At 52.5% G+C, this 26730-nt stretch overlaps 1 protein-coding gene across 2 annotated transcripts in view; it reads left to right on the top strand.

The window, feature by feature from the left end:
- Positions 1 to 15382, top strand: part of INPP5D (inositol polyphosphate-5-phosphatase D) — a 121294-nt gene extending 105912 nt beyond the window's left edge. Inside the window, exons 22-27 of one of the 2 annotated variants that reach the window (XM_078450771.2) lie at positions 1194 to 1281; positions 3645 to 3794; positions 5823 to 5922; positions 8111 to 8377; positions 12748 to 13361; positions 14235 to 15382. In XM_078450771.2, the coding sequence (XP_078306897.1) occupies positions 1194 to 1281; positions 3645 to 3794; positions 5823 to 5922; positions 8111 to 8377; positions 12748 to 13361; positions 14235 to 14335 (1320 nt within the window). In that variant the 3' untranslated portion in view covers positions 14336 to 15382. The remainder of the gene's footprint in view (positions 1 to 1193; positions 1282 to 3644; positions 3795 to 5822; positions 5923 to 8110; positions 8378 to 12747; positions 13362 to 14234) is intronic. The other variant, XM_078450772.2, reaches the window with a different exon arrangement.
- The last annotated feature ends 11348 nt before the right edge of the window (positions 15383 to 26730 follow it).

Below are 26730 nucleotides of genomic sequence, written 5' to 3'. Positions count from 1 at the left end.
GAGAGGAGTTCATTGCTCCTACCTGAACACCGGGTTCGGAAAGAGCTTGACGTGTCCATGGCCCCGTGATAGCAGAGGGTGGAATTGAAAACACATAGACCGACCGTACTGGCAACACATTCCTCTTTCTTATAGAAAAAAAAAAAAATTGGTGTTCTACCTGGGACCCAGAAAAGCTTTGGTGACGTTGAGTTGACGGTGGCCACGTCTGGGTGTTCACGCTTGGTGCGCGGCGGAGTAGGACCTTGTGGGGTTTTCTGTCACATAATGAGGAAAGGGTATGCAGAGGGGAGTTCAGGCCAGGCAGATCTGTTGTATGCGGCAAGAGTCCCAGGGGCTCTCCTGGAAGGTTCCCTCAGAGGTGACGCCCAAGGTGAGCTTTACAAGATGGCCTTAAACAGGTGGAAGGACCCATCCTCTCCTAAGGCTTGGGTGGGACATGGGCAGTTTTGGGGGGCTGTTGATTGGAACCCGTTCTTGGGCCACATCACAGAGTCTCCTAATTGGGGAGCACTTCTGATCGGGGTCCTCCACAAGGGCATAGCTGTCAAAAGTCCTCATACTGGGGCTGTTTTCAGGTACCTGAATCCCTGTGGCTTAGGTCTCCAAGGTGACATCCTGCCTCAGCCACCCACCCGACCCTTCCGTTCCTCCCCTCCTGGCTGCCCCACGCGGCAACCAAATGGCCCATCTCCTCCTTCGGTCAAGTTGTGAAAGACGCCAGCGTCCCCGTCCATATAACACATGTACCCCCGTCTGGTTCAGGGGACTCCAGGGTACCCTGGCCCTACATCCTCACTGCTACCAAGACCTGCTCTTCCTCCTGCCTCTGTCCCTCCTCTCCACCTCACTGCCGCCTCCCTCAGGGTCTCCATCCCACCCGCCTCCTTGCTGAGGCATCCTGAAGCCTGATGGAACTTTCTGGAATGCCTGTCTGGTCCTGGCATTCCCCCTCTTTATCTAGTTGGCTCCCAGCCCCCTCCTCACTCTCCAGCTTCACCCGCTGCCCCCACAGCACCTAAGGGGCCCCCTGACCCTCCACCCATCCCTGTCACCTGACAGCACCCTCTCTGTACACTCTATAATCCCACCAGGGCACCCTGACAGAAGCTCCCTGTGCTCTACCGTCACTCCCACCACGATGATCATGTCCCCTGGGAGTCAGCTCTAATCCTGTCCCCTTCTCTGTGCAGCTGAAGCCCATTATCTCTGACCCCGAGTACCTGCTGGACCAGCACATCCTGATTAGCATTAAGTCCTCTGACAGCGACGAATCGTATGGTAAGGGTCCCTGGAAAGGTTGCTGCACCTGCCGTTAGCCAGTGGCCTCTCATGTAAGGGAGGCACTGGCATCTCCGTTCCAGAAAGCCCACCTCCCGCTCCCCATCCTGCTCTCCTGTCCCCCCTCTCCTCCTCCCAGGGCTGCCGGAGGGACAGTTACTGGTAACTCACCCTTCCTGCCTTGTCGGGCTTCTGGGAGGAATAACCAGTAGCCACAGCTCCTCTCGTTTATGGAGTCTGTGGCAGGTGCTTTGCAGGAATCATTTAATCCTGACAAGACCTTATAAAGCACGTACTATTCTGTCAATCAGTAGGTGAGTAAACTGAGGCTCAGAGAGCTTAAGGGACTTGCCTAAGTCACAGGTAGAAACTGGCTGAGCCCAAATTTGAGCCCATGTCTGTCTGGCGTTGGTCAGTGCCCATACTGGGCAGACACCAACTAGAGCGACGTCATCTTCTATGACATTTTCTTCAGCCAGTGCGTGGCTCCAGCCCAATGTCAGGTTCGAACTCCATACACTCATTGTGGTTAGAACACAGGGATAAGAGGGGCAGGTGGCCAGAGCGAGGCTGGAGGCAGGAGCCAGATCAAGCAGCTCCTTGCAAGAGGCAGACAAAAATGAATCCTGGTCCCAGGAGGGTGTTCAGTTTTCAATGGAAGGAATTTGACGGTGTTCAAATGCTAATCAGGGGCAGTCAGGAAACAGAGGCCGAAGACACAAGGGTGTCTATGTGTTGGTGGCCTACTGTCCAGGCTCTCCAAAAGCCCTGGAACGTAGGTACAATGGCTACCTTAGCTGCAGAGGTGAGGAAATGAAGTGACCTGTCCAAGGTTACTTGTCCTTGGCCACTGAGTGACTTTGACAGGCTACCGTGTGACCTTGGACTTGAACCCCGGCAACTCAGCTCCAGAATCCTGGCCCTTCACCCCCTCCTAGCACAGCACTGGACAGAGGGTCCCAGAGCCAGGCAGGGGTGGCCAGAGCCTGAGGATTGTACCGGCCCTGGATGGGGGATCCCCTATCCATCATGTCGGGGCAAAGAGAACGGATCCATGTGGAGTCAGAATGTTTGAAGTTTTGGTGGTAGCACACAGGAGCACAGGAAGGATGGTTCCGTTTTCTTGTTCAAATACTGTCTTCTTCCTTTGTTTCCGCCTCTTGGTATTCACACAAACAGCATATCGTAATAATAATGGGAAAAAAAAGCCAGCCCACAGTCTCATTCCCCACAACGGGAACCATGTTTATTTTGGTCTCATACTTCTATCCTCATACATAGGCATGCATAGATTTCTATATTTACAACCACCACAGAGGTGCCATTTTTAATTTTCTTTCTCCCCCAGTGATAGACATGTCAGATGATACACGTTTTCGTGATCATCCTCCTGTACGGCCTTCACGACGGCTGCATTTAATGGCTTAATGATATCCCATGGGTTTGCTGTTGATTATTCCTGGCCGTGTTCTCAATAATGCTGAGATGGATGTCTTTGTGAGCATTTTTGATCCTCCTTCAGCCACATTTTTATTCTTTCGAATCCTCTCTTTAGGATAAGTTCCCACGTGTGCCGGGTCAAAGGGCACAAATACGTTGGTGATTCTTGACACTCGTTATCAAACTGATTGCTGTAAAAAAAAGTCTTGCCATGTTGACCTCGCCATGTCCAAGGGTACGGGTTTCCCCAGATCCTTGCTGGTTCTGGGGATTCTTTTGCTTCCTTCCATCTTGTACTAATTTCCTGTCTGTAAGAGAGTCCCTTAGGGCTGTCTTAATTTGCATTTTTGATGGCAGGGAAGACTGAACTAGTTTCCATTTATTGAAATTAACCAGTTACAATTCTTTTTGTGTGAAATACCTGGTTGGGTTATATGCCCAGTTACCTGCTGGGATTTGATTTTGAGGAGTTCCTTGTGGGGTTCACGAAGCCATCGGTCTCTTTCACATTTTCCTTTCTGTCTCTGTGCAGAAGTTTTAAGCTTTTATATCTTCTTACCTGTCGGTCTGTTTTGTCATTTCTTACATTGCCTCAAGCCCTAGGAAGTTATCATTCGCTCCCGCAATCAGATTAGTGGTTAAGTCTGCTTGTCTGCTGGATTTTCTAGGATTTAATTCTTTTTTTTTTTTTTTTTTTTTTTTACATCAACTAATCCACGTGGAGTTCATTCCACTATAAGGTTTGAAATGTTTTTCCCAAATTGCTGAGGCGTTGTTCTAAAGGCTTTATTCGATAATCCCCACCTTGGACATTGTTTCGAAGGATCATCTTTGGACGGTGGAGTTAATCTCCAGGCTGAATGCGTGGTGTTTCTCCCGTGAAATGCCTCTTGACATGACTGTTGTTCTCCCCACCTGCCCAGGCGAAGGCTGCATCGCTTTACGGTTAGAGGCCACGGAAACTCTGCTCCCCATCTACACGCCTCTCACCCACCACGGAGAGATGACAGGCCACTTCCGGGGGGAGATTAAGCTGCAGACGTCCCAGGGCAAGACAAGGGAAAAGCTCTATGGTGAGTGGGCACGAGCCCTCCCCTGCTCACTCTTCAGTGCTGCTGGCTTAGGGACAGGAAAGACATTTCTCTCCCCTCAGCCATTGCGTGTTCTCTCTGCTGTGGCCTCAGAACAGAAATCCAGCATCACAAGGGATGTCAGAGACCATCTGGCCCGATTCTTAACTGACTCAAGAATGTCCCTACAGAACCGCAACATCCCACGGCCGCACGTCTTCGTTCCCTGACCCCAGTCACCTTCCATCTGTAAGGATGGGAAGCTCGTGAATTTTCCAGATGCTCTGCTGCTCTTGTCTCCTGTTAGTCTTTTAGGCCTTGTCACTCCCAGTTAGCACCTCCACCAGAAAGACCAAGATTATACAATAAACCTGCCTGATTCTGAATAGTTCTTTCCAGGCTGCAGCTCACACATACATACCTACGTAGCTACGCCCTGCCCTCATGGTGCCGGCCAGGGCTTCTGGGCCTTCCAGATTGCTGTCACACACCCTGTGCGCTAAAAAGCGGCCCCATCCTCGTACTTCGCACATTTCCTTGGCTTTTCCCTACCTAGGCCCCACCCACCGCCCAAAACAGCCCCATCTTCTCCTCTGTTCCTTGGCAGGGTCCCCCAGTACCTCTTCCAGCTTGACCTCAACTCTTTGTGTCCTGCAAAACGACACTTGCTTCTTTCTGCTGGCCGTCAGGAGGACGTGTTTCTCGTGGCTCTCAGAAAGGACACTGTGCAGCCATGCTTGGGAACAAATGCTCATTGACAGTGTTTCTTCACCCCACGTGATGTCCCAGCCTTGGGGAGTCCTCTCCTGTCTGTCCCCAGAGGAGACTCCGCTGATTCCCATTAGGGAATTGTAGATGCCTCATCTCTAGATAAGAATTGTCACCGCTCCTCTGGGGAATATTGAAACGCGGCCAAGAGACCTTAATAGCCGGGAACACGAGGACGTTTCTAGACTCAAATCTGTAATTTTCTCAGAATCCTTCCCCAAAATTTTAAACTTGGAAACTAGCGTGTAGAGTCCTCAGTAGTATCCATCACATTAAAACCTCTCTGCTTGAAATAACAAATGATTTGAGGGATACAGAGCTGCTCAAAATGTGTCAATCAAGCATTTCTTGCTTCCCACACAAACAACAGGTGGCTTTTCCTTCCTTTTGCCTTTAATTCCTACTCAAAAGCACTCTAACAACAATGCCTAAAATGAGTTGGACTTTAACTTGATGCTGGATAATGTGGGAAACGATGGTCTTCTGAATGTCATCCCATTAATGCCTTGCAGTAGCCCCGACAGCCCGCTTTCGTCCTTGTGTGGTAGATGGGGAAACTGAGGCGCAGAGAAGTTCAGTGTTTGGCTGAAGGTCATATATCTAGCAGGCGCCTAGCCCAGGGTGAGAGTACAGGTTCACAGGGTGCTAAGGTGGAATTCATAAACACCACGGGGCCTGAGTCTCACTCACATGGATAATGAGAGCAGGACTCACCGTGTGTAGACGGTCAGCACTCCCTGCTTCTGGGAGGGCTCTGGGCCCCCAGGGGTACTATCTCCTGTGGATGGGGCTCCCTCTTCTGCCCTGTGGGAGCTCCTTTCTCCAGCAGAAACACAGGCTGGGGGGAGAGGGACTTGCCTCCTGTGCAAGCACAAGCCAGAGTCCGAAAGGAAGATGGCGTCCCAGTTCCCCTTTAGACGAGCTCGGCTTTGGTCTCGGATGCTCTTACGGAGCCACCTTGTTAATGTTTGTTTCATTCGGATCTGCCAAGAAATGTTTCCCTGCCCCTTGTGAGACCAATAAGTTGGACATGTCACATGACAAGACAACTCTGGGTGTGGACTCTTCTCCCCGTGGGGCGGGGGCACGCATCCTTCTTCGATCACTGAACTCCTGTGAGGCCTCAGAATCTTGCTTGGCCCTCCTCCCAGACAGCCACGGTTGACTGTCCCGCGTCGGCTGCCAATGGAAACTTCTATACCATCCTGGCCCATGCTGGGCGCTCTGGCCCTCACGTGCTGTTTGCTGTATCTCACCCTGCAGACTTTGTGAAGACTGAGCGAGATGAGTCCAGCGGGCCCAAGTCCCTGAAGAGCCTCACCAGCCATGACCCCATGAAGCAGTGGGAACCTGCCCCCAACAGGTAGAACAGGGGGGTTGCCAGGGCTTCCCCACCAACTAATGTGATTATGCAGACCCAGGACCCAGGGGAGGGTGAGTGGAGCACAGAGAAACCAGGGACCGGGAGGGAATGAGAGCTCTGGCCAGGGAGAGGCGTTTTCTGGCTGTCAGCCCCGGGCAGGTGGGTGTGCCTGTCTGTGTGCGGCCTAGGAGACGCTTCTGTGTCAGAGAGCAGTGGACTTCACTGACATTGGCCAAGCCCTTGGCGTGTGTCGGAGTCCAGAGAAATCAAGGCAAAGTAGGTGAGCCCCTGATTTGGGAACTCCCGGCCTAGCAGCAAGATGCCCAGTCCAGGGGGAAGCCACTGCAGAGGTGACTGCGGGGAATGGTTCCCACGTCTCCTGGGGACCCGTGACAGCAGCGGCTCTGTGGTCAACAAACCCATCCTGTTGCTAAGGGGAAAACAATCACTGAGGAAAGTGCACACAGGTTGCTCTTGGCAGAGCCTGGACTGGGAATCACACAGACATTAAAGTCTATGTGACCAGGGGACAGGAGTCCCCACTGGCAGGGCCGCCTCAGCTCACTGCTGGGGTCCCGAGTCCTAGCATCAAGCCAGACAGCGTCGTCATGGTCCTTGTGCCCGCTTGCCTGCTGAGGGGGCGAAGCCATGCCGGTTAGCCAACGCGAAATCCCAGACGCCGCTGCAGAGCCCGGCTTAGTCCCCTCCTTCGGGCCCCCAGACCACTGTCCCTCCGGCCCTTGTCCTCGCACCTGCCCCACCCATGCACCAGGTCTCCCCTCTCCCAGCCAGTCCCTCGCCCACTTGCAACTTCTGACCCTCAGAGCCATATAATATTCCCTTTCGATCTTTTTCTTCCAATGTTATCCCATCAATGAATGTATCCTAACTCTCAGATGTCTGTTTGGTTCCAGAATCAGGATCAGTGAGGGTCAACAAATTCTTTTTCCATTTGGCTAGTATTAGAACTAACGCTTCTCCTTCTTCTTCTTTTTTTTAATTTTTAATGTTTATTTATTCTTGAGGGAGGGAGAGAGAGAGACAGCCTGCGTGGGGGAGGGGCACAGAGAGAGGGAGACACAGAATCTGAAACAGGCTCCAGGCTCCAAGCTGTCAGCACAGATCCCAACGTGGGACTCGAACTCAGGAACCATGAGATCATGACCTGAGCCAAAGTCGGAGGCTTAACTGACTGAGCCACCCAGGCGCCCCGAACTAATGCTTCTTAAATAGGCATTGACGGATGGGGAAGAGATAGACTGAGGCTGGTTGAGCAGATGAGAGCTGGGGAGCCTTGCTCGTAACCCGTATACTCAGCTCTCTACTAGTTGGTTCTCATAAGAGCACTCTCTCACAAGGAAGGACGACACTCTTGTCGCCGAGGGGCAGCACGGTGTGTGTGTCTCCCAGGGTCACCTCAGCCAGTTCAGTGTTCAGCCCTCCACAGTGTTGAGCTGACTCTCCCTGACATTCGAGGTTCCGGCCTTGACTTCTGTGACCTCCCGCCCATCGTTCCAAATGCCTGCATGGCCGTCCCCATTCTGATGTCTCACGCAGTGGTACAAACCAACACATTCCAGATGGAGCCAGCCGTTCATTTACCACCCCCTCCACATCCCTGCCCCCCCCCCCCCCCCAAGCAGCCTGACCTCGCCAGCCTCTTATCCATTCTCCCCACTTGCTCACAGCCCTTCAGGACTATGAAGCCCCTCCTACCAGGGCCTCCCACCCCGTCTCCCCTCCCTTCCTTACCTGCCTCCTCAGACAGGTCTTCTCTGCTCACCCTGTGCCCAGTTCATCCCAGCCCTCCAGCTAGTCTGTCTCCGCCTCCTTTGTTTCCCTCAGACTTCAGCACTACGTGAACACCGTGTTTCTTAGTCACTGTGTTTTTGTTTTCTTGCCTGTCAGACGCGGATTTTATGAGAACAGAGACTGGCTGCTCTGTTCACACCCATATTACCTTCTGGCCCAGGGCCTGGTACTTACTAAGCACTCCATAACTATTTTGCTGTAGGAATGAATGAATGAATGAATGAATGAATGAATGAATCCACTGTCCAAAGAGTGAAGGAATCGCGGAGGACCTGGGGTCCCCAAGGGACATCAGAGGATGCTGGCCTCATGGGGTGCTGACCTGGAGAAGGGAAGGGAGCCCTGGGGTGTGACTTTGGGTGTTTTTCCCCTCCAGGGTCCCTCCGTGCAGTGGCTCCAGCATCACGGAAATCATCAACCCCAACTACATGGGGGTGGTGCCCTTCGGACACATGAAACAGTCCTTGTCCCCTGACCAGCAGCCCACAGCCTGGAGCTATGACCAGCCACTAAAGGACTCATCCCTGGGGCCTGGAAGGGGAGAGAGCCCCCCAACACCACCGTCCCAGGCACCCATATCACCGAAGAAGTTTTCGTCCTCCACAACAACCCGGGTCCCCTGCCCCAGGACACAGGAGTCAAGGTGAGCGTCCTCTTCATCAAGTCCTCTCCCTTCCCTGGGTTTTCATCACCGGGAAACCTGACCCTAGAATAGAAGCTGCATGAAGCTAGGGTTGTGTGTCCACTTTGGTCATCGACTCATCCTCAGGGCCTAGAACACAGTAGGCACTCAATAAATGCCTATGAAATCGCCATGTCCTACCCTATTGGTATAAGTTGGAAAGACTTAAAAAAAAATAGAACATTTTTTAAGATAGTGCCCCAAAAAACAACTTCCCGTAAAAACTACATTTATTGGAAAATATGTTTCTATCACCAGTGAGCCTTCATGCAACCTCTCAAGGAACAGGTGGGGATTTCTGAGTTCCCCTGCTTTTTCAGCCACAAGGGTCCTGTTCCCATCCACAACTTTTCCATCTCTCCTTTTGAGGCCAGTAAGAAAAAGCAGTAGCTATGGGGTGGGGGGTGGGGGCATGGATCTTGAAGGGTGGGAGGGCAGCCGGCCTGCAGGAGGAGTTTGGCCAAAAAACTTTGGGAAAGGCCAGGAGCCCAGAGAAAGCTGGCCTGCATCTAGAACTGGGCCAGGAGGACAGAGCCAGGAGGAGCTCAGGCCAGGCAGCCAAATCTCCATCCACTTCTCACTTGTGCCACGTAACACGTGAACCCATCCTTTAGCACCTCATGGAAATGCCAGAGAGGGAGCCCTACGAGTTTTCCAGTAAGCACAGGATGATCGGGAAATTAAAAGTGCAGATCCCGATCAACGATGATTGGAGATGTACAAAATATCATGAGCACCGTCTTTCCTTGGTCGCTGTCTTGGTAGTGACTTCAGGGGGCTGCTTCTGGACCTCCCTTCCCCTCTGAGGTCCTCTGTTCCTCAATGGTGTCTTCCATCATTTATGAGGAGCCAGGGAAGGGACCGTCGTCACACATCATCGTTCTTACTCAGCACACCTCGTCTGGCAGGAGCCTCCTTTGGATTGAGGGGTACTTTACAGGTTTGCTTCTCAAGCATTTTTGCTAAAAACAAATTGGACAGATGCACAGAGGGGAGGAGGATGTGATAGGACAGGAGCAGTCGCGACGCCTCTGAGCCTCACCCTGTCTCTCTGTGGCCCTAGTCTTCAGGGTTTGTTGATAATATTTTCGGACTGTGGTCATCCTGTAAGAGCCTTGGAAGAGGTTTCTCCCTGGGAAATGGAAACAAAAGCCACCGTTTGATGGGTGCTAAGGTCCCTCTGTGGCAGCCCTGATTCTTTAAGTGTAATGATTTTAAGTTGCCAAAGTCAGTGTATCTATGTACTTAACATCTTGAACACAGCACACAGCCTGGAACTGGGTGGGGATGTATTCTCTTTGGTTCCACGGGTGACAGCTTCAGAACGGGCACATCTGTAGGGAAGGGGTCCCCAGGGTGGGGTTCTAAGCTCACTTCGCACAACCGAGGTGATTCTAGGCAAGAAGCCAGCAGCTCCCATGCCTGGCGGCAACCCTCTCCACTACTCAGACCCCCGGCTCAGTCTGAGTGAAAGGCTGGAGGGGGGGTGTCCCCAGAACCCTCTGTTCCCTGCCACCTCCACCCCACACCCAGGTGGAGCGAAGAGCCGTTTCCGTTTGCTCAAGACTGTCCCCATTTCAGCACTGGGAACCCACATCTCAGGGAACTCTTGAATCCTGGGCAAGCTGGGACATATCTCTGGGCTGAAGTCGTGTGGTGAGGAAGGGGGGCCTGTGTCAGACCCTGCTCAGTGCTTCGCTTTAGAAAGGAAGATTCTGGAATCTGACAAGTGGGGTTATTTTGCCCCCTGGATATTGGTTCACTCATTCCACAGCCATGGCCTCCTCTGGAACTTGGTTTCTTGTAACCTGTGGTCAGGGAAATAAGACTTTTTGAATTTCTTGTGGTTTTCCCCAGTCACCCTGCCCCCACCAGACCCCTCTCTCGGAGTGACAAGAGCCCCCTCAGGTGGAAGTCTTAACTTGCCCCCTGCTCTCTTCCCGGCCCTGCCCCTGATCCTCCTGTCTGTCATTTCAGTTGCCAGGAATCAGGCCATGCATTTTTCTTTCCAGCTTCTTGACTCTATCGGAAACGTCTGGTCGATGCTGCTTGTACCTTCCTGCACCTTCCTCCCTGCACCCATTCATAGCCAAGATCTTTGAGGATCCAGCAGGGGTACAGAGGGTGGCCTGACGTGGAGGGGCAGCTTTCAAAGTCTTTGTTCAAGGCCCAACAATTCTGATTATGCAACTGCTTCTAGGTCTTTCCAAAGAGTAATGAGCAAAAACCCCAAGTCAACAGTCAAGCCCCCTGTGGCATGTCCCCGAGGCTCGCCTCCCCCACACCCGTGGCCTCTTGTCTCATGAGGACCCATGTGAGGGTGACATCTCGCCTCTGTCCCTGGAGCCCACGCCTATTCCCTGAAGAGCCTATTAGCCTTGGCCTTTCCGCGACTTTGGAACAGTGTTTCAGTGCACATTCCATCAGTAAGAGGCATCGCGGCCTCAACACTTCATTGGTTTCCTAGGGACCTGCTTGTTCACGACAGCTTCCCCTTTTTGCAGAAAGCAGAACCCAGAACACTCCCCCTGCCCCCCCCCCGCCGGGAGACTGTGCTGTTGGCCAGAAAGTAAAACGTGTTCCCATTCCTGATTATAATTCACTCAGCAGGAAATCACCTCGAGTCAAAGCAGCAACAATTCAGGAAACACATCAACACAGGCAGCTCTTAACCTCCTTGCAGTTGCAACCGGGAGTATCTGCACTGCCCAGTGTCAGACGGGCCTGTCCGCTTGCCCGGCGCTGGCCCACGTCTCCCCCGGTTTCCTCTGAGTTTCCGCACGGCCACCCATTTTTCTTTCCCTCTTTGAGTGAAGGAAACCACACTCACCAGGAGCTCTCCAGGGAGAGAGGGCTGTGTGGTTGGGAAGAATGCTGTGCTCATTGGGAGCATCGGTCCCCTGAGCACAGATTTTTGTCTGGTTCGTGGCCCCCTCCTGTGCCTGAGGCAGCATCCCACACATTGGGGGCCCCTGCTGTCTGTTAAACGGAACTCCTTGAGCTGGGGCCCTGGAGCAGCACAGATAGGTCGCTGAGGGGGTGCGGTCCCCCGCAGGCTTCTGTTCTGAGGGTCTGAACAGAATTTGCTAGAGACAACATAGAGGCTGTGGGGTTCTTATGAGGGGAGTCCAGGAAAGGAGGTCCGTTAGCTGCTGTGAGGGGCGGGGGTGTGGAGGGCAGGCTTCTCTGACAAGGACTGAAGAGGTGCCTTTGACATTGATGGTGCCGTAGAAGTGAACTCCTTCCCTTTCTCCTATGAAACCTTCAGCGAAGCCCCCACCTTGCTCCCTAGTGCTCCAGTGTGAGCGGTGAAAAGGTCTAAGGCAAGAGGTGAGCTTACCTGTGAGATCGTCAACAGATGAGCAACACGGCACCGTCTCCTCTCATTTTTAGATTTGTTTAATTGAAGTGAAATGCCCATAACAAAATTAACATTTTTTTTTAAAGAATAGAAATACTCAATTTTGGTGGCGCCCAGGCTCGTGAGTTTGGGCCCCTTTGCATTCTGTGGACAGCTCGGAACCTGGAGCCTGCTTCCGGTTCTGTGTTTCCCTCTCTCTCTGCCCTTCCCCCACTTGCATTCTATCTCTCTCAAAAACAGACATTTAAAAAAATGTATTTTAACGTTAAAAAAATAATCAATTTTTTTTCTCCTCGCAGTCAAAATTGAAGGAAATCTTTTATATGAAACTCCAGGAAAATCATTGCTGGATGCTTCTTTTTCTTTCTTTTTTTCAATTTTATTGAAGTTCTAGCTAACATTTAGTGTAATACTGGCTGCAGGACTGGAATTCAGTGTTTCATCACTTACGTATAATACCCAGTGCTCAAGACTGTGCCCTCCTCAATACCCACTGCGCATTTAGCCCATTCCTTGCCCTCAGATTAACCATTTTATTGTTTATCTGTTTTTTATGTTTTAGTTTTGAGAGAGAGAGAGCTCACGCGAGCAGGGGAAAGGGAAAAGTTGAAAGGGAGAGAGGGAGAAAGGGAATCCCAGGCAGGCTCTTTGCTGCCAGCTCAGAACCCAGTGTGGGCTGGAACCCACCAACCTTGAAATCATGACCTGAGCCAAGAGTTGGAGGCTGAACCGACTGAGCCACTCAGGCATCCCCCAAATTAACCATTTGAAAATGAACAGTTGCGCTCGCTTCGGCAGCACATATACTAAAGTGAACATTTCGGGGGCATTCAGAACAATCACAAAGTTGGGCAACCATCACCTCCATCCGGCTCCAAACGTTTTGATCCCCGCAAAAGAAAACCCCGTCGGAATTAAGCAGCCATTGTTCACACGTGCTTCTCTGTGTCTCCTCTCTGCCACCCTTCAGGCCCTGCGACATGGGCAAGAACTCAGCAGAACCTTCCCCTCAGGAGGACCCGCAGCTGACCAAGCCTGAGATGTTTGAGAACCCGCTTTATGGGTCTGTGAGTTCCTTCCCTAAGCTGCTTCCCAGGAAAGAGCAGGAATCGCCCAAAATGCTGAGGAAGGAGCCGCCGCCCTGCCCGGACCCGGGAATCTTGTCGCCCAGCATCCTGCTCCCCAAAGCCCAGGAGGCGGAGGGCACCAAGGGGACAGGCAAGCCCGCGCCCGCGCCCTTCCTCAGCCCCACGCCCCGGCTCCGCTCCTTCACCTGCTCGTCCTCCGCGGAGAGCCGGCCCGCGGGCGGGGACAAGAGCCAGGGCAAGGCCAAGGCCCCCGCCGGCTCCCAAGCCCCGGTGCCGGCCAAGAGGCCCATCAAGCCTTCCAGGTCCGAACTGAGCCAGCAGACCCCACCCGCGCCGGCGCAGCGGCCGCCCCTCCCGGTCAAGAGCCCCGCCGTCCTGCACCTGCAGCACTCCAAGGGCCGCGACTACCGCGAGAACGCCGAGCTGCCCCACCACGGCAAGCACCGGCCCGAGGACGCGCCGCTCGGCCGGACGGCCATGCAGGTGCGCGGTGAGGGTGCGTGTACGCATGCGCGCGAGACGGCGGCCGTGCCTGGGGGCGTGCCCAGGGAGGGAGAGTGGGGGCGGGGGGTCCCCGGCCCCCCTGTGCCTGGGGGCGTGCCCAGGGGTGCCTGTGCATGCCTGTGATAAGACGGCAGGCCCCTGTTCAGATCTCAGAATTTGAACCCAGACCTCCAGTGCCTGCTCCAACACTAAAAGGGCTAAATAAGGCGCTGGGGACAAACTCTCTGAGCCCTCCTGTGTCTGGCCTTCAGGAACTCGGGCTCCACAAACACAAAGACCCCGGATCGTTTACATTTCACGGTCACCATCATTAGTGTTAGTACTTAAATGTTTCCCAGTATTTTGGAGACTTCAGATGCGCTGTCCCCTTCCTTCCTATAAAATAGTTTTTTTTTTGTTTTTTGTTTTTTGTTTTTTGTTTTTTTTTTGAGCAAAACCAGTAGTGGTTAAGAACTACCTCAGGAGCCAGACTGTCTTGGGTTTGGATCCCAGCTCTCCCACTTTCTGGCTCTGTGCCCTGAGCCTCAGTTTACTCATCTGTAAAAGGGGGCTATTAATGGAATCTGCCTCATAGGTTTATAGGGAGGGTTGCATTTTATTATATGTTATTACTATGTTATAATTTACATATTAACTATATATTATACATTACATATTATTTCTTCCGTATACTATAATCACATATGCATATAACATGTGCACATATATTAGAAATCAATTACATAAAACAGTGTGTTGGCTCTTTGTAGCACCATGTTAAAGGAAGCCTGATCTAGCCCACCTTGTGTAAGGACGTGGGCACCTTCAGTTAGATCTGGCCTGGTGGAGATTTTGGCACTGAGAGTCTTCTGTTCTTGTCCCACAGTAAAGCCCCTGGTGAACTGCCAGCGAGACAGGAGCCCAGAGGAACAGCGTGAAGCCACTCGGACCCTCTCTCAGGACCCCCTGTTGACTCCTCCTACCTAGCTTCCTGTGCAAGGCTTACTATTTTTCAGGAGAGGGCCTAGCTTCTGTGTGGTCACAGAGTGCTCTGGCTGTGAAACTTGGCACCAAATGCTAAGGTTGGAAGGGAAAGTGTACTTGGGCCCCCAGCTTGATCTTGGTACTTGGGACCCATGAGCCTTGTTCCGGTCATCATTTTGAAGAAAGGAACTAAAGCGCTGATTTGCAGGTGGAGATATAAAATAATAATAATAATATTAATATTAATAATAATAATGGCTACATGTATGGAGCACTCACCACATGCTAGGTACTGTGCTAAGTGCTTTACAAACATAAGTTGTGTCTTCTTCAGCCAACCGAAACCACATCCCAGACCCCCAGTTCAAAACAGTGTGTTCTGAGTGGTTTGGACAAAGCATTAAAAATCAAGGCCAGTGCCTTCCTGGAGCGAGACAGGGCTTGGCCTTTAGGGAGCTGAAGAGTGAGTGGTTAATTTAGGGTACAACAAACCTGGCCTTGTCTAGCTTCGGTGATGCCCACTGCTTTCGCTAAAGCCCTGGGGGGTCCAGCAGAGCTGGCGCCGAGGGAAGGGATCTCAGTTCTTCAGTCGGAAAGGGAAGGAAAATCAGCTCCTACTCTACAGTGGAGACATCCGGCTCCCACCTGTGCTGGAGACGCCCAGGCCCTCCTCGAGGTGGGCAGCTATCACCAGGCGGTGGGCTGAGCCAATCCCCCCAGCACTTATCTCATTGTGCTAAGAGAAAAGTCTCTGCCGTCGTTCCCAAAGCCGAGCTCTCCTGCCTGGCTGCCAAGCGAGGGTGATCCTCTCTGTTCCAGCTCTCAGGACAGCGTAGCCATCTCCTCCCGAACTCCGTGGCTTTTGGCTCTGCTTCCTTGGTTACTGGGAGGGTAGGTTGGTGACGTCTTTTCTTGTGTTGCTTTTTTGACATACAGAATTAGTGTAGGAAACCGAATCCAGAAGCGTGAGTACAGGAGAATGGGTACGCACCCCACGTCCCCGTGTGTGTCAGTCTGTGTGACCAATAAATTGTGCCTTTCTCACTCAGATCCCATCTGTGTGGCATTTTTTCCTGACATTCGGCCACAGACATGCTCCTAGGCTGCTGGGGCTGCAGAGCGGCTGGCACGGGAGGAGAGGAGGTTGAGGTTCATGGTGGTGAGGGGCACTCATTACCCTGACTAGAGGGGACTTTGTAGCACCGGGTTGAAGTTGGGCAGAGACCAGTAGATGTTACACGGCTTTGTGGATTCCAGGCCCGGGGCAGCCGGCCAGCTTCACCAGTGTCTTCCCCCCCCCCCCCCCCCCCCCCCCCGCCCACGGACACACCACCACCACCTGCTGTCCTGCAGCCGCCAGGTCCTGCTGGCTCTTGTAAGTGTTCGTGGCTGAGCTCCGGAGACCGTGAACACATGTAAACAGTCCCCAGGTTGTGGGCCTCCAGCTCCCTGCATTCAGGGAGGGCCAGTGTGGGTGCGCTTGACCCACCCCACCCCCTTTCCAGGGTGCTCCGGCCCAGGGCTGCTGTCCCCACCACCTCAGGCTACCCAGCCTCTGCTCAGGTCCACAGACACCAGGCCTGGAGCTGGAAGGAGTGTTCTCAGCAGCCGTGGAGCAAACCATTTGCTGCCCTGCACCCATGGAGCGGGAAAGCCTATCCCAGCTGTATCTCCTCCCTGCAGTCAGATGGGAACCCCTCGCCCTGCAGGCTCACTTCCTGCTCCTCACACAGAAACACCAGAGTCCCCAGGTACTAGCCTTTGACTCGATAGGCCAAGGGCCAAGGTGGGAGGACAGCTGGAGACACCCAGGCATCCTTTAGGGCAACCCCCCCGTCTAGCCATCACCCCACGGCTGAGGACCTGGGCATGATACCTGTGGCTCCTGGGGACCCACTGGCTGCCCGGATGGGTGGGCCTTCCGCGAGCCACCTGTAGCTGCCCACTCAGAGGAAGAGCATAGACCTGGAGCTTCCACCCCCACCCAGGATGGACGTCCAGGCCCTCCCCACCATTTCTGAGGCTTCCCAGGGGAAATGAGTTGAGGACCAGCAGTGGGGGGTGTGCTTTGGACTCCCCATCATCTTTGCGTTCTAGCCGCTGCCTGAGCAAGTGCGATGCCCCTCACGCGTCTCCCCCAAGTTCCGCCACAGGCGGTGCGAGCACCAACCAGGCTCTGTCAGCTGATGGGTAACAGAGGCCACTGATGTCTGGGACTGGAAACTGAAACGTAAGCTTCACCCTTGTCCTCCCGGCCACTCGGCCCTGCACACCACCCCCCCCCCCCCCAGGGTCCCTGACCACCTTCTCCCTGGGCTCTGTCCTGCCACCGCTTTGGGGGACCACTCCAGGCAGAGTTCTCTGCCGCGTCTGCCGTGCTCCCAAACAGCCGACCCCCGTCCTCTGGCAGGATGATCGGGGACCCAGAAATTCCCACCTCTTTGTCACTTGAGTAATTGACCTGTGTTTAGCTTCAGCTAGCCTTCACCAGGCTCCCTAACCGAGAAGACAGGTTGATTAACACGCTTTCCTACAAGGGTGCCCCTACCCCGAAGATGCATTCTGTCGCCCTCTGTGATGGCAGAAGTTGCTCCAGCCGTCGTTGTTGAAGCAAAATTTTCCTTCCTTGTGTGATTGTGTGAAAGCTGGTTCAAATGGCAGAGTTTATGCTGACGGGAAGGTATAATCGCAATGGATATTCTCCAATGGCAGTTCACACCCAGCATCGCCACCCCCAGCGGCTCCGTGCCAACCCCCCTTCCCGACCCCCCTGGCGGGGAGGGGGTCAGCCACACTGCTCCTCCTTGTTCCTGGGTTTCCGTTCTTTTTCCATGCCATTTTTTTCCACCTCGATAAGAGGGAAGTTAGTGAGTCATTCAGAAAAGCTCTCTCCCACAGCTACCTTCCCTAACCCCAGCCTACAGGTCCTCATCTTCGCTGGTCCTTAAAATAGCTCCTTTCTCTCTGCAAACTAATTTCCATGGAGATCCAGCCATCTGAAGGCCTAGGAGGCTTCTGCAAGGCAGCAAACGCAATGGAAAGAGACCTTTATAATGCAAATGCCTGGTCTCACCCCCACAGACAACCCCACCCACAGTCCAAGAGGGACATCTCCCACCCAAAAAGATCTCGTTTTGGGAAATCTGCACTGCTCCGGAACGACACTGGCAGGTTGTTTCCTGTTCTTTGCTGATTGAGACCCCTCTTCTCAGGTCACCGCAGACCCGTCCGTGCACTGGACTCATCTGTGAGTGCTTACATGCTACGTGTGCACAGCTCATGGCCTGCCTTCGTTCCCCCAGCCACATAGGTGTTGGTGGCATGTGCAGGGCCTCGGGGGTCAGCACGCTTATTAAAGGGGACCTCAAGGGGGAGGGGTGGTCAGACAGAATGGAGTTTAAATGTCTTCCGTTTCCTAAAAATATAATCTCATACTGGGCCTTAGCCTTTCTGAACCTCGGTTTCCTTGTCCATAAAATGGGGAGAAGGACGCCATCTGCATGGTGCAATTGTGCAGATTCGTGAGCTCAGCTCTGCAGAGACTCAGGGCCCGCCCTGGTGTGGGTTTCACTGAACATTAACATTAGCCTCTCCCTCTTTCTAGGAGACCAGACAGTGGTATGGGAGGGCTCTGGAGAGAGCACACTGGGGAAGCAGGCCGCAATCAGGGAGGTTGCTGAGCTGGGCTTCTTGGGACTATAGGAATGTCCTAGAAGGTGGTGGGTAAAGGCCTCCAACATCTGGGCAAGAGAATGACTAGACAAGCAAGGCGGGGGGTAGGGAAGCCTTGAGAACAGGGGGCTGGCTGGGGCCAGTTGGGCTAGATGAAGTCAAGGAAGGGCTAGTCGAGGCCAGGGCTCTGGTTGGATTGCTTTGGCTACACAGACCAGAGTCACTCAGACCGCCTAAGCCAGTGGAACAGGCCTCAAGGACACGAGGACGTCCCTGTGCGGGCACCCGGCCATACCTCACAGGGCCGCCCTCCTTTCCATCTGGGACATGTTGGCAGTCCCAGTGGCCGCATAGCCTGTGCCGTTCTGGATCGCCCCGTCCCGTGGAAGACTGCTCCAGCCCTTCTGTTTCTCTCTCATTTGGCTTCTTCCTCCTTCCCTAACCAAGTGAATGAGTCACAGCCCATGCTTCATCCTGCAGGCACTGGGGTCCGCAGGGACTCAAGCAGACAGTGACATGCTGCTCATGTGTTGAGGCAGGTCAAGGACAGAGTAGAGCAAGTGAGGCTCCTGGGAGTAAAAGGTCAGGGGCATTCACTCTCAGCTGGCCACCTGAGCTTGCACCACCTGAATGTAGCGCCCCAGCGCTGGTCTTGCCTCTGCCCGGCCCCGGCCTTCAGAGCAGGGAAGGGGGTGGGGGGTGGGCAGGGGGGTGGGGGGGTGTGAGCACTGCCCGTGGATGCCAGGAGGAGTGATGGTCGGCAGTGCTCCAAACTGCGGCCCCAGCAGGGGCCCTGGGGAGGAGAGGGAAGGGGTGGAGAGGCAGGCAGGAGAGGCTGTCCTTGGAATTCTGTGGAGTCATGTTTTAGTGCATGGGATGTCAATAGAATGTTCACGTCTAATTTTGAGCATATCCCCAGACACGGTTTGTCTTGCTTCAGTTATTTTACAAACCAGCTTGCGGGATGGGCAGTGACTAAGAGCACAGACTCTGGAGCCAGAGTGCCTACATGTGCCCCAAATGGGCCCGGCTCCATGCCAGGCTGGGAGGACCCCCAAAGAATAAGGCAGGGCTCCCAGCTTCGAGCAGAGGCCCGTTTGCGGGCTAACAGCTATATTACCATGTGGTAAGAGGTGTGTGGACAACAGACCCGTGCTCTGAATTTCCTTCAGGAGTTAGCTGGGGAAACATTTTGCGACTTAGCACTTAGAAAGGCCATTACCACGGTGGTGAGGATCTCGGGCTCTGGGGTCACACCGCATGACCTTGACTAAGCGCTTCACCTGGCATCGCCTCCTTTTCCCCACCTGCAAAAAGAGAGTGATGTCATGCACTCGGGCTGTCGTTGTGAGGGCGGAGAGACCTAACCGGGACGAATCAACCGTGGCCACGTGCGAACCCTCAACGAACGTCTGCTGTAGCCCGAGTGATGATCTGACAAAAGCAGGGTAGGTCTTCGTGTTTCCATTTCAGCCTCGGCTGCCAGAAAGCCCACTTGTGTGGAAGCTGCCGAGTTTTTGCCCCTCACGACCGCTTCTCCCGGTGACTCCTTCAATCCCGGGTTCTTGGGCCAGGTCCTGGCTCCGGATCTGACGAACTGCATGGCTTTGGCCTGGTCACTCCCAGGGCCACACGTGTCCGTGACACCTGGGACAGGAGAGCTAGTGGCCTGGGCCCGTCAGCACTTGGGATTCTGCGTCTCCCTCTCTCCCTGCCCCTCTCCCACTCATGCTGTCTCTGTCTCCCTCTCAAAAATAAATGAACTTAAAAAAAAAAAAGATAAGGGCTGCTCACCCTAGAGCAGGTTCTCAGCCGTGGCAGCACTGACACTTGGGGCCAAATCAATGTTGTGGGGCCGTCCTGGGCGTTGGAGGTGTTTAGCGGCATCCCTGGGCTCTGCCCACCGGATGCCAGGACACCCCGCCCCCTCCCCAACGCTGCTAAATGTCCCAGTGGGTGACGGGGGAGGGGCAGAATCATCCCCGGAAGTGAATAACTCCCGTACCACACTTCCCCTGAGAAAGTTATTCCTTCTGGAGAAGATAAGGACACACTTTCTGACACCCAAAAACAACAGCCAAAAGCAGCAGACCCGGAAGGAGGCTCTCCCCACACATCTGCAGAAATATCACCAGGCCAGTTAGGCTCCTCCCGTTTCAAGGGACAAAGATGTGGGGGTCACGTCAGGGGATGGGGTCCGGCACCAGGGTGTCTGGAAAGCGAGGAGGTTTCACAGCCGTGCCTGGAGGGAGCAGGAACGGCTGTCGGGGTCCGAGCCCCGTGTGAGCCCAGCGTCAGCCCCGGGGCCCCAGTCCTGAGATGCCATCAGATGCCAGCCACCGCATTCACCACTCTGCTGCTTCTTGTCTCTGCTTGGCCCACGGTCCTAGCCCTCGCTCAGTATGTCCTACGTCTAACACTTCCAAGAGCTTCATTTGGGGTCCGCTAATCTCCACCTGTCTTATTAGTCTGGGTTCCCCAGAAACAGTCTTTGTGACAAAGTAGGGAATTAAGACCAAGAAGGGAAGGAAGCCAATGAAGGACGCCCTGGGAGCAGGCGGCCCCTGCGGCCAGGTGGGACTTATTCCGTGGGCCCCACGCCTGCATCATCCCACCGGAGGAGAGAGCTGGGGGCTTTCACCCCAGCTCCCATGAGCCTCGGTGAAGGGCCGCCTCTGGAGGTGTTAATTCCTCAGCTCTTCTGGCCCGGGCAGCCAAGACAACCCCGGCAGCCAGAGTGTCATGGTGGGGCACCAACGTACCTGCTCCACCAGCTCCACTCCAACCAGAGTGCCCGCTGGCCTCTCCTGTTTATACTCTGTGCTTTTGGGCTGGTACTCCTGAGTGCTCAGAGACACTGTCTGAAGAGAGACTTAGCGTACGTGTGTCCCGAATAATATAACGAGAGGCTGAATATACAGACAGTGGTCAGACCATACGTAGAACTAGAACTCTGACCCGCAAGCTGCCAGGAAGCCAAGCCGTCCTCCACAGTCACCGGCCCAGGGGGGCAGCCTGCAGTCTCTTTGTGACAGTCCAGCCAGCCAATCAACAGCATCTCTAACAACTGGCCCCAAATAGCCAGGATTCGATTAATAACCGAGAGCTTCCCTAATTTTTGTGCCTGCTTCCAACTTAGGACCAACCAGAGAGCCAAATATGGCCCCCACAACCAGTCCCATAGCCACTCGCTTCTAGTTAGCCCGTCTCCAAGCTTCCCTGGGCCCCAGGCTCCCATCGGGGCACACTGCAGACTCCCCATTTCCCCTGTGAGCTCCTCGACTCCCCTGCCTGCCTTTGAGGCTCTGCTGCAAGGCAGGGACTGTGGCTGTCTCCCTCGCTCTAGCAAATTCTGAGTAGATGGCCTTGGTCTTTCTCATTTGATCGGTCTTCACTTATTTCTACAGTTAGTCTGTCTCAAATAATTCACACTAAAAATGTATGGGTTTTTTTGTTAGAGAGAGAGGGCACACAAGTTGGGGAGGGGCAGAGGAAGGGAGGGAGGGAGAGAGAGAGAGACAGAGAGAGAATCTTAATCAGGTTCCATGCTCAGCACAGAGCCTGATGTGGGGCTTGATCCCATGACCCTGGGATCATGACCTGAGCTGAAATCAAGAGTCAGACACCCAACCAACTGAGCCACCCAGGGTTTTTAAAATCTGATATTAAAATTTAACTGGGTATCCTGAATTTTATTTGGCAACCCTAGGGATGTTCCATCTATCTGAGGAGCCCATGAAGACTCCAAGACCCCATCCCCCAGAGCAGGAGGACTACTGTGCTTCCACAGCTGGAATGAGGCACTTCAAATCTCTCAGGTACAAGTCTGTAGCAAGCAAAGAGGAGTAATAGGAAATAACACTCACTGCAGACTGGATTGTAAGTTCTGGTTTCCCATCAAAGAGAACCAAATCAAAGCTAAGGGAGTGCTTGTTTTAGGGTAGAATTCTTTTTGTTCGTTTGTTTTTAAATTATTTATTTTGAGACAGAGACAGAGACAGAGACAGAGATCGTGTGCACACACGAGCAGAGGAGGGGCAGAGAGAGAGGTGGAGAGAGAGGACCCCAAGCAGGCTCCATGCTGTTGGCGCGCATAGACCAACATCGGGCACAATCCTGTGAACCATGAGACCGTTACCTGAGCCAAGGTCAAAAGCCAGACTCTCAACCAACGGAGCCACCCAGATGCCCCTAGGGTAGAATTGTTAAGCATTAGATGAAAATTGAGAAAAGTATATATCCCCTGTCAAAGCTCTGTTTCACTCACGGGGCGCCTGGGTGGCTCAGTCGGTTGAGCATCTGACTTCGGCTCAGGTCATGAGCTCACAGTCTGTGGGTTCGGGCCCCGCGTCGGGCTCTGTGCTGACAGCTCAGAGCCTGGAGCCTGTTTCCAATCCTGTGCCTCCCTCTCTGCCCCTCCCCCGGTCTCACTTTGTTTCACTCTGTCTCTCAAAAATAAAAAAAATTTAAAAAATAAAAAAAGCTCTATTTCACTCTTAAGCTAGCTGTGTTACTTTGGTCAAGTTATTCCACACCAGGAGGGACAGAATTTGCAGTGAGTTTAGCCACACCACCTGCCTCAAAAACTAACCGAAACAGTCCTCCTCCCCAGAGGAACAGAATAGAATTCTGAGAATCCACAATTTATCATTCACAATGTCCAGCACCCTCTCCAAGACGGATTTATATAAAAAGAATCTGCAATACGTGACCTATCTCAAAAGAAAAGATAAGCAGCAGAGATCAATCCCATTCCATAAATTAGAATTAGTAAAGGGGGGCGCCTGGGTGGCTGAGTGTGGAGCCTGCTTAAGATTCTTTCTTTCTCTCTCTCTTTCTCCCTCCCTCTGCTCCTCTCCCCCACTCTCTCTCTCTCTCTTTTTCTAAAACAAACAAACAAACAAACAAAACAAAACAAAACAAAATGGGGCGCCTGGGTGGCTCAGTCGGTTGAGCATCTGACTTCAGCTCAGGTCATGATCTCATGGTCTGTGAGTTCGAGCCCTCCATCGGTCTCTGTGCTAACAGCTCAGAGCCTGAAGCGTGCTTCAGATTCTGTGTCTCCTTCTCTCTCTGCCCTTCCCCTACTTGCACTCTGTCTCTCTCTCTTGCTCAAAATAAATAAATAAATAAATAAATAAATAAATAAATAAATATTTTAAAAAATTAGCAAAGACATTAAAGCACCTATGAAACTATACCCAAGGACCTTAGGAAAAATACTCCTAAGAGGTGCCTGGGTGGCTCAGTGGGTTAAGCGTCTGACCTCAGCTCAGGCCATGATCTCCCTGTTCCCGAGTTCAAGCCCCATGTTGGGCTATGTGCTGACAGCTCAGAGCCTGGAGCCTGCTTCACATTCTGTGTCTCCCTCTCTCTCTGCCCCTTCCCTGCTTGTGCTCTCTCTCTCTCTCTCTGTCTGAAAAATAAACAGACATTAAAAAAATTTTTTTTAAGAAAAATATTCTTGAAATACATAGATAAAATCTCAGCAGAGAAATAGACATTTTTTTAAAAAAAAGTCAACCCAGAATTCTAGTCCTTGTGAGAAGATCCTTCAAGAATTAAGGTGAAATAGGGGTGCCTGGGTGGTTCAGTCAGTTAAGTGTCTTACTCTTGGTTTCAGTTCAGGTCATGATCTTACAGTTTCGTGGGTTCAAGCCATGAGTTGGGCTCTGTGCTGGCAGCACAGAGGCTGCTTGGGATTCTTCTCTGTCTCCCTCTCTCTCTGCTCCTCCCTTGGTCATGTTCTCTCTGTCTCTCACAAAACAAATAAGTAAACTTAAAAAAAAAAATGCATTAAGGTGAAATAAAGTCATTTTCAGATAATAGAAAACTTTGCTCTCCGATCTACCACCAAAAAAAGGATAAAGGAATTTCTTCAGGCTGATGGGTTATAACAATAGGTAGAAGCTTGGATCTTCAAGAAGGAAAATAAAGCATCGGAAGTGATAATATGAGGATAAATAGAAAAGACCCTCCTTCTCTTTTAATTTCTTTAAAATACGACTGCGTAAAGCAATGATTACAAGGATTTTATCGTAGTGGTTGCAGTGAGTGTCATAAAGAATAGAAGAGGGTGGGGCGCCTGGGTGGCGCAGTCGGTTAAGCGTCCGACTTCAGCCAGGTCACGATCTCGCGGTCTGTGAGTTCGAGCCCCGCGTCAGGCTCTGGGCTGATGGCTCGGAGCCTGGAGCCTGTTTCCGATTCTGTGTCTCCCTCTCTCTCTGCCCCTCCCCCGTTCATGCTCTGTCTCTCTCTGTCCCAAAAATAAATAAAAAACGTTGAAAAAAAAAAATTTAAAAAATAAAAAAAAAAAGAATAGAAGAGGGTGGAAAATGAAGCTATATGCTTGCAAATTTTAGACATTATACTTGACATGGGACAATATTAATTCTGAATAGACTGTGAAGGGCTAAAGACACGTATTTGCATCTCGAGAGTCACCACCAAAGAAGGGGGTTCTTGGGGAACTTCTTCCAGTAGTCTCTGGTCCCACCTCTGTATTCCCTCCATACATCTGGCTTTTTGACCCTTTGCTGTCCCATGCTGAACGCTGCCCTGATTTCTTTGCTCTACAAAACAGCACTGCTGCAAGTCCACAAGTAAGACGGAGTTCAGTGAAACTGTAAGACAACGGATGGTTGGTCCATCACAGAACATCCTGGCCAACAACTTACAAATAACTATGAGACATGTTTGTTCTTTTTGTTTTTAAGTTCATTGATGTATTTTGAGAGAGAGAGAAAGAGAGCAGGGAAGGGCAGAGAGAGAGGGAGAAAGGGAATCCCAAGCAGGTTCCACTCTGTCAGCATGGAACCTGATGCAGGGCTCGATCCCACGAACCGCCAGATCGTGACCCGAGCCGAAATCAAGAGTCGGGCACTTAACCCACTGAGCCACCCAGGCAGCCCTCGACAGGTTTGTTCTTACAAGTCTTCAGTTACCCGGCCACCAGCAATTTTTCCCTGATCTCCTTTCCCCGGGACCCCCTGCCCCCACACTTGCCCTCCACGATCTTCCCGCTTTGTCCTATTGGGTAACATGTTCTGCATCTCGTTCAAAGCCCATCCCGGCCATGCCTTGGGGGTCAGCACCTCATAGTAGGCATGATCCTCCAAGATGTTCTGCTACAGAAAAGTAGTTTCCTCTCTGAAAAACTCCAGTGCTAGCTTTTAAACCCATTTTCCTTCCTTCCTACATACAGATAACACTGTAGAGCTGTCTCCTGGCTCCCTTCTCTAGTAAATGGAGCAAATGAGCTCCAACGCAAACCTGCATCATCCACTCATCCAGGTCCTGAGCCAAACAAGTGCCTTAGAAGCATCAAAGCTCACCCTTACTGGCTATTGGTACTGAAGTGTCCCCTCTGGGATCCCACTCCCCGTCTGGCTTATTTGCTCATCCAAAATATCAATTTATGAAGCACCGCCTACGTGTTGGGCACCCAGTGTTTGTTACATACACAGCCCTCCCTAAGAAGGGCTTTTCAGAAGCCTCCTTAGAAAATTAAAAAAAAAAAAAAAATCCTAGTATCTGCTATGTCTCTGTATCATCTCCTTGTTACTGGTAAACACAGGGCCACCTGAAAGCCAGCTTAAAACGCCCAAATCTGACTGTAAAAACTTTGTGCCAGCCATCTCTTGCCATGTAACACAGCACCCCCAAACCCAGTGGCTTTGAACAACACTCATTTTGCACACAAATCTGCAATTTGGTCAGGGCTGGTTGGAAACAGCTGGTCTCAGCTCCCATCACCGTTACTGGGTGAGCTTGAAGGCCGGGGGCCAGAACCATTGGAAGTTCATTCGTTCACAGGCCTGGTGGCTGATGCTGGCTGTCGGCTGGGACCTCAGTGGTGTGGGAACGGCTATGGCCCAAGTTCTGAATTGCTGTGCTGCATTCCAGGTGAGGCGAGCCCACATTCCAGGAGGGAACCAGGCTTCACCTTCTGTTGGGGGAAGTGTCAAAGAACTCACTTTTTTGTTTTTGTTTTTAATTTTTTAAAACCTTTATTTATGTTTGAGAGAGAGAGAGAGAGAGACAGAGTGCAAGCGGGGGAAGAGCAGAGAGAGAGGGAGACGCAGAATCCAAAGCAGGCTCCAGGCTCCGAGCTGTCAGCACAGAGCCCGACACGGGGCACAAACCCACAAACCGTGAGATCATGGCCTGAGCTGAAGTCGGAAGCTCAGCCGACTGAGCCACCCAGGTGCCCCTTGTTTTTGTTTGGAGAGAGAGTGCACAGGCAGTAGAGGGAGAGAATCTCAGGACCCTGAGGTCACGGCCTGAGCTGAAACCGAGAGTTGAACGCTTCAACAACAGAGCCCCCCAGGTGCCCCTCACAGACATGTTTAAAACCCCACAGCCTTGAGAAGAAATGTTGCTGATAACTGGGCCGCATAATCCACAGGAAGCCTCTTAACATCCTCCTTGCCAGTTCTCCCCACAGATCAGGGCATCCTGCTGCTTCTCTCCTCCCCTCCCCCTCCTCCCCTCCCCCTCCTCCCACCAGGACTGACGCCCAGTCTTCCTCACTCTGCTCTCTGCAATTCCTCTTACACCAAGCTACACTTAGACGCTCATGTTTTCCCTTTCCCTGTAACCCACCTCTGGCAATTTCCTCAATGGAACCAACGAAGTCTTCCCACCTCGGGAAGGGGGGAGGAGTTAACTTAGGTAGTCACCTTTAGTATTTTTCATGCTAACCCTTGAACAGCACAGGTTTGAAC

The sequence above is a fragment of the Panthera onca genome, chromosome C1 (genome assembly GCF_046562875.1).
Source record: "Panthera onca isolate mPanOnc1 chromosome C1, mPanOnc1 haplotype 2, whole genome shotgun sequence".
NCBI classification, from domain to species: domain Eukaryota; kingdom Metazoa; phylum Chordata; class Mammalia; order Carnivora; family Felidae; genus Panthera; species Panthera onca.
This window is presented reverse-complemented; position numbering and strand designations above follow the sequence as displayed.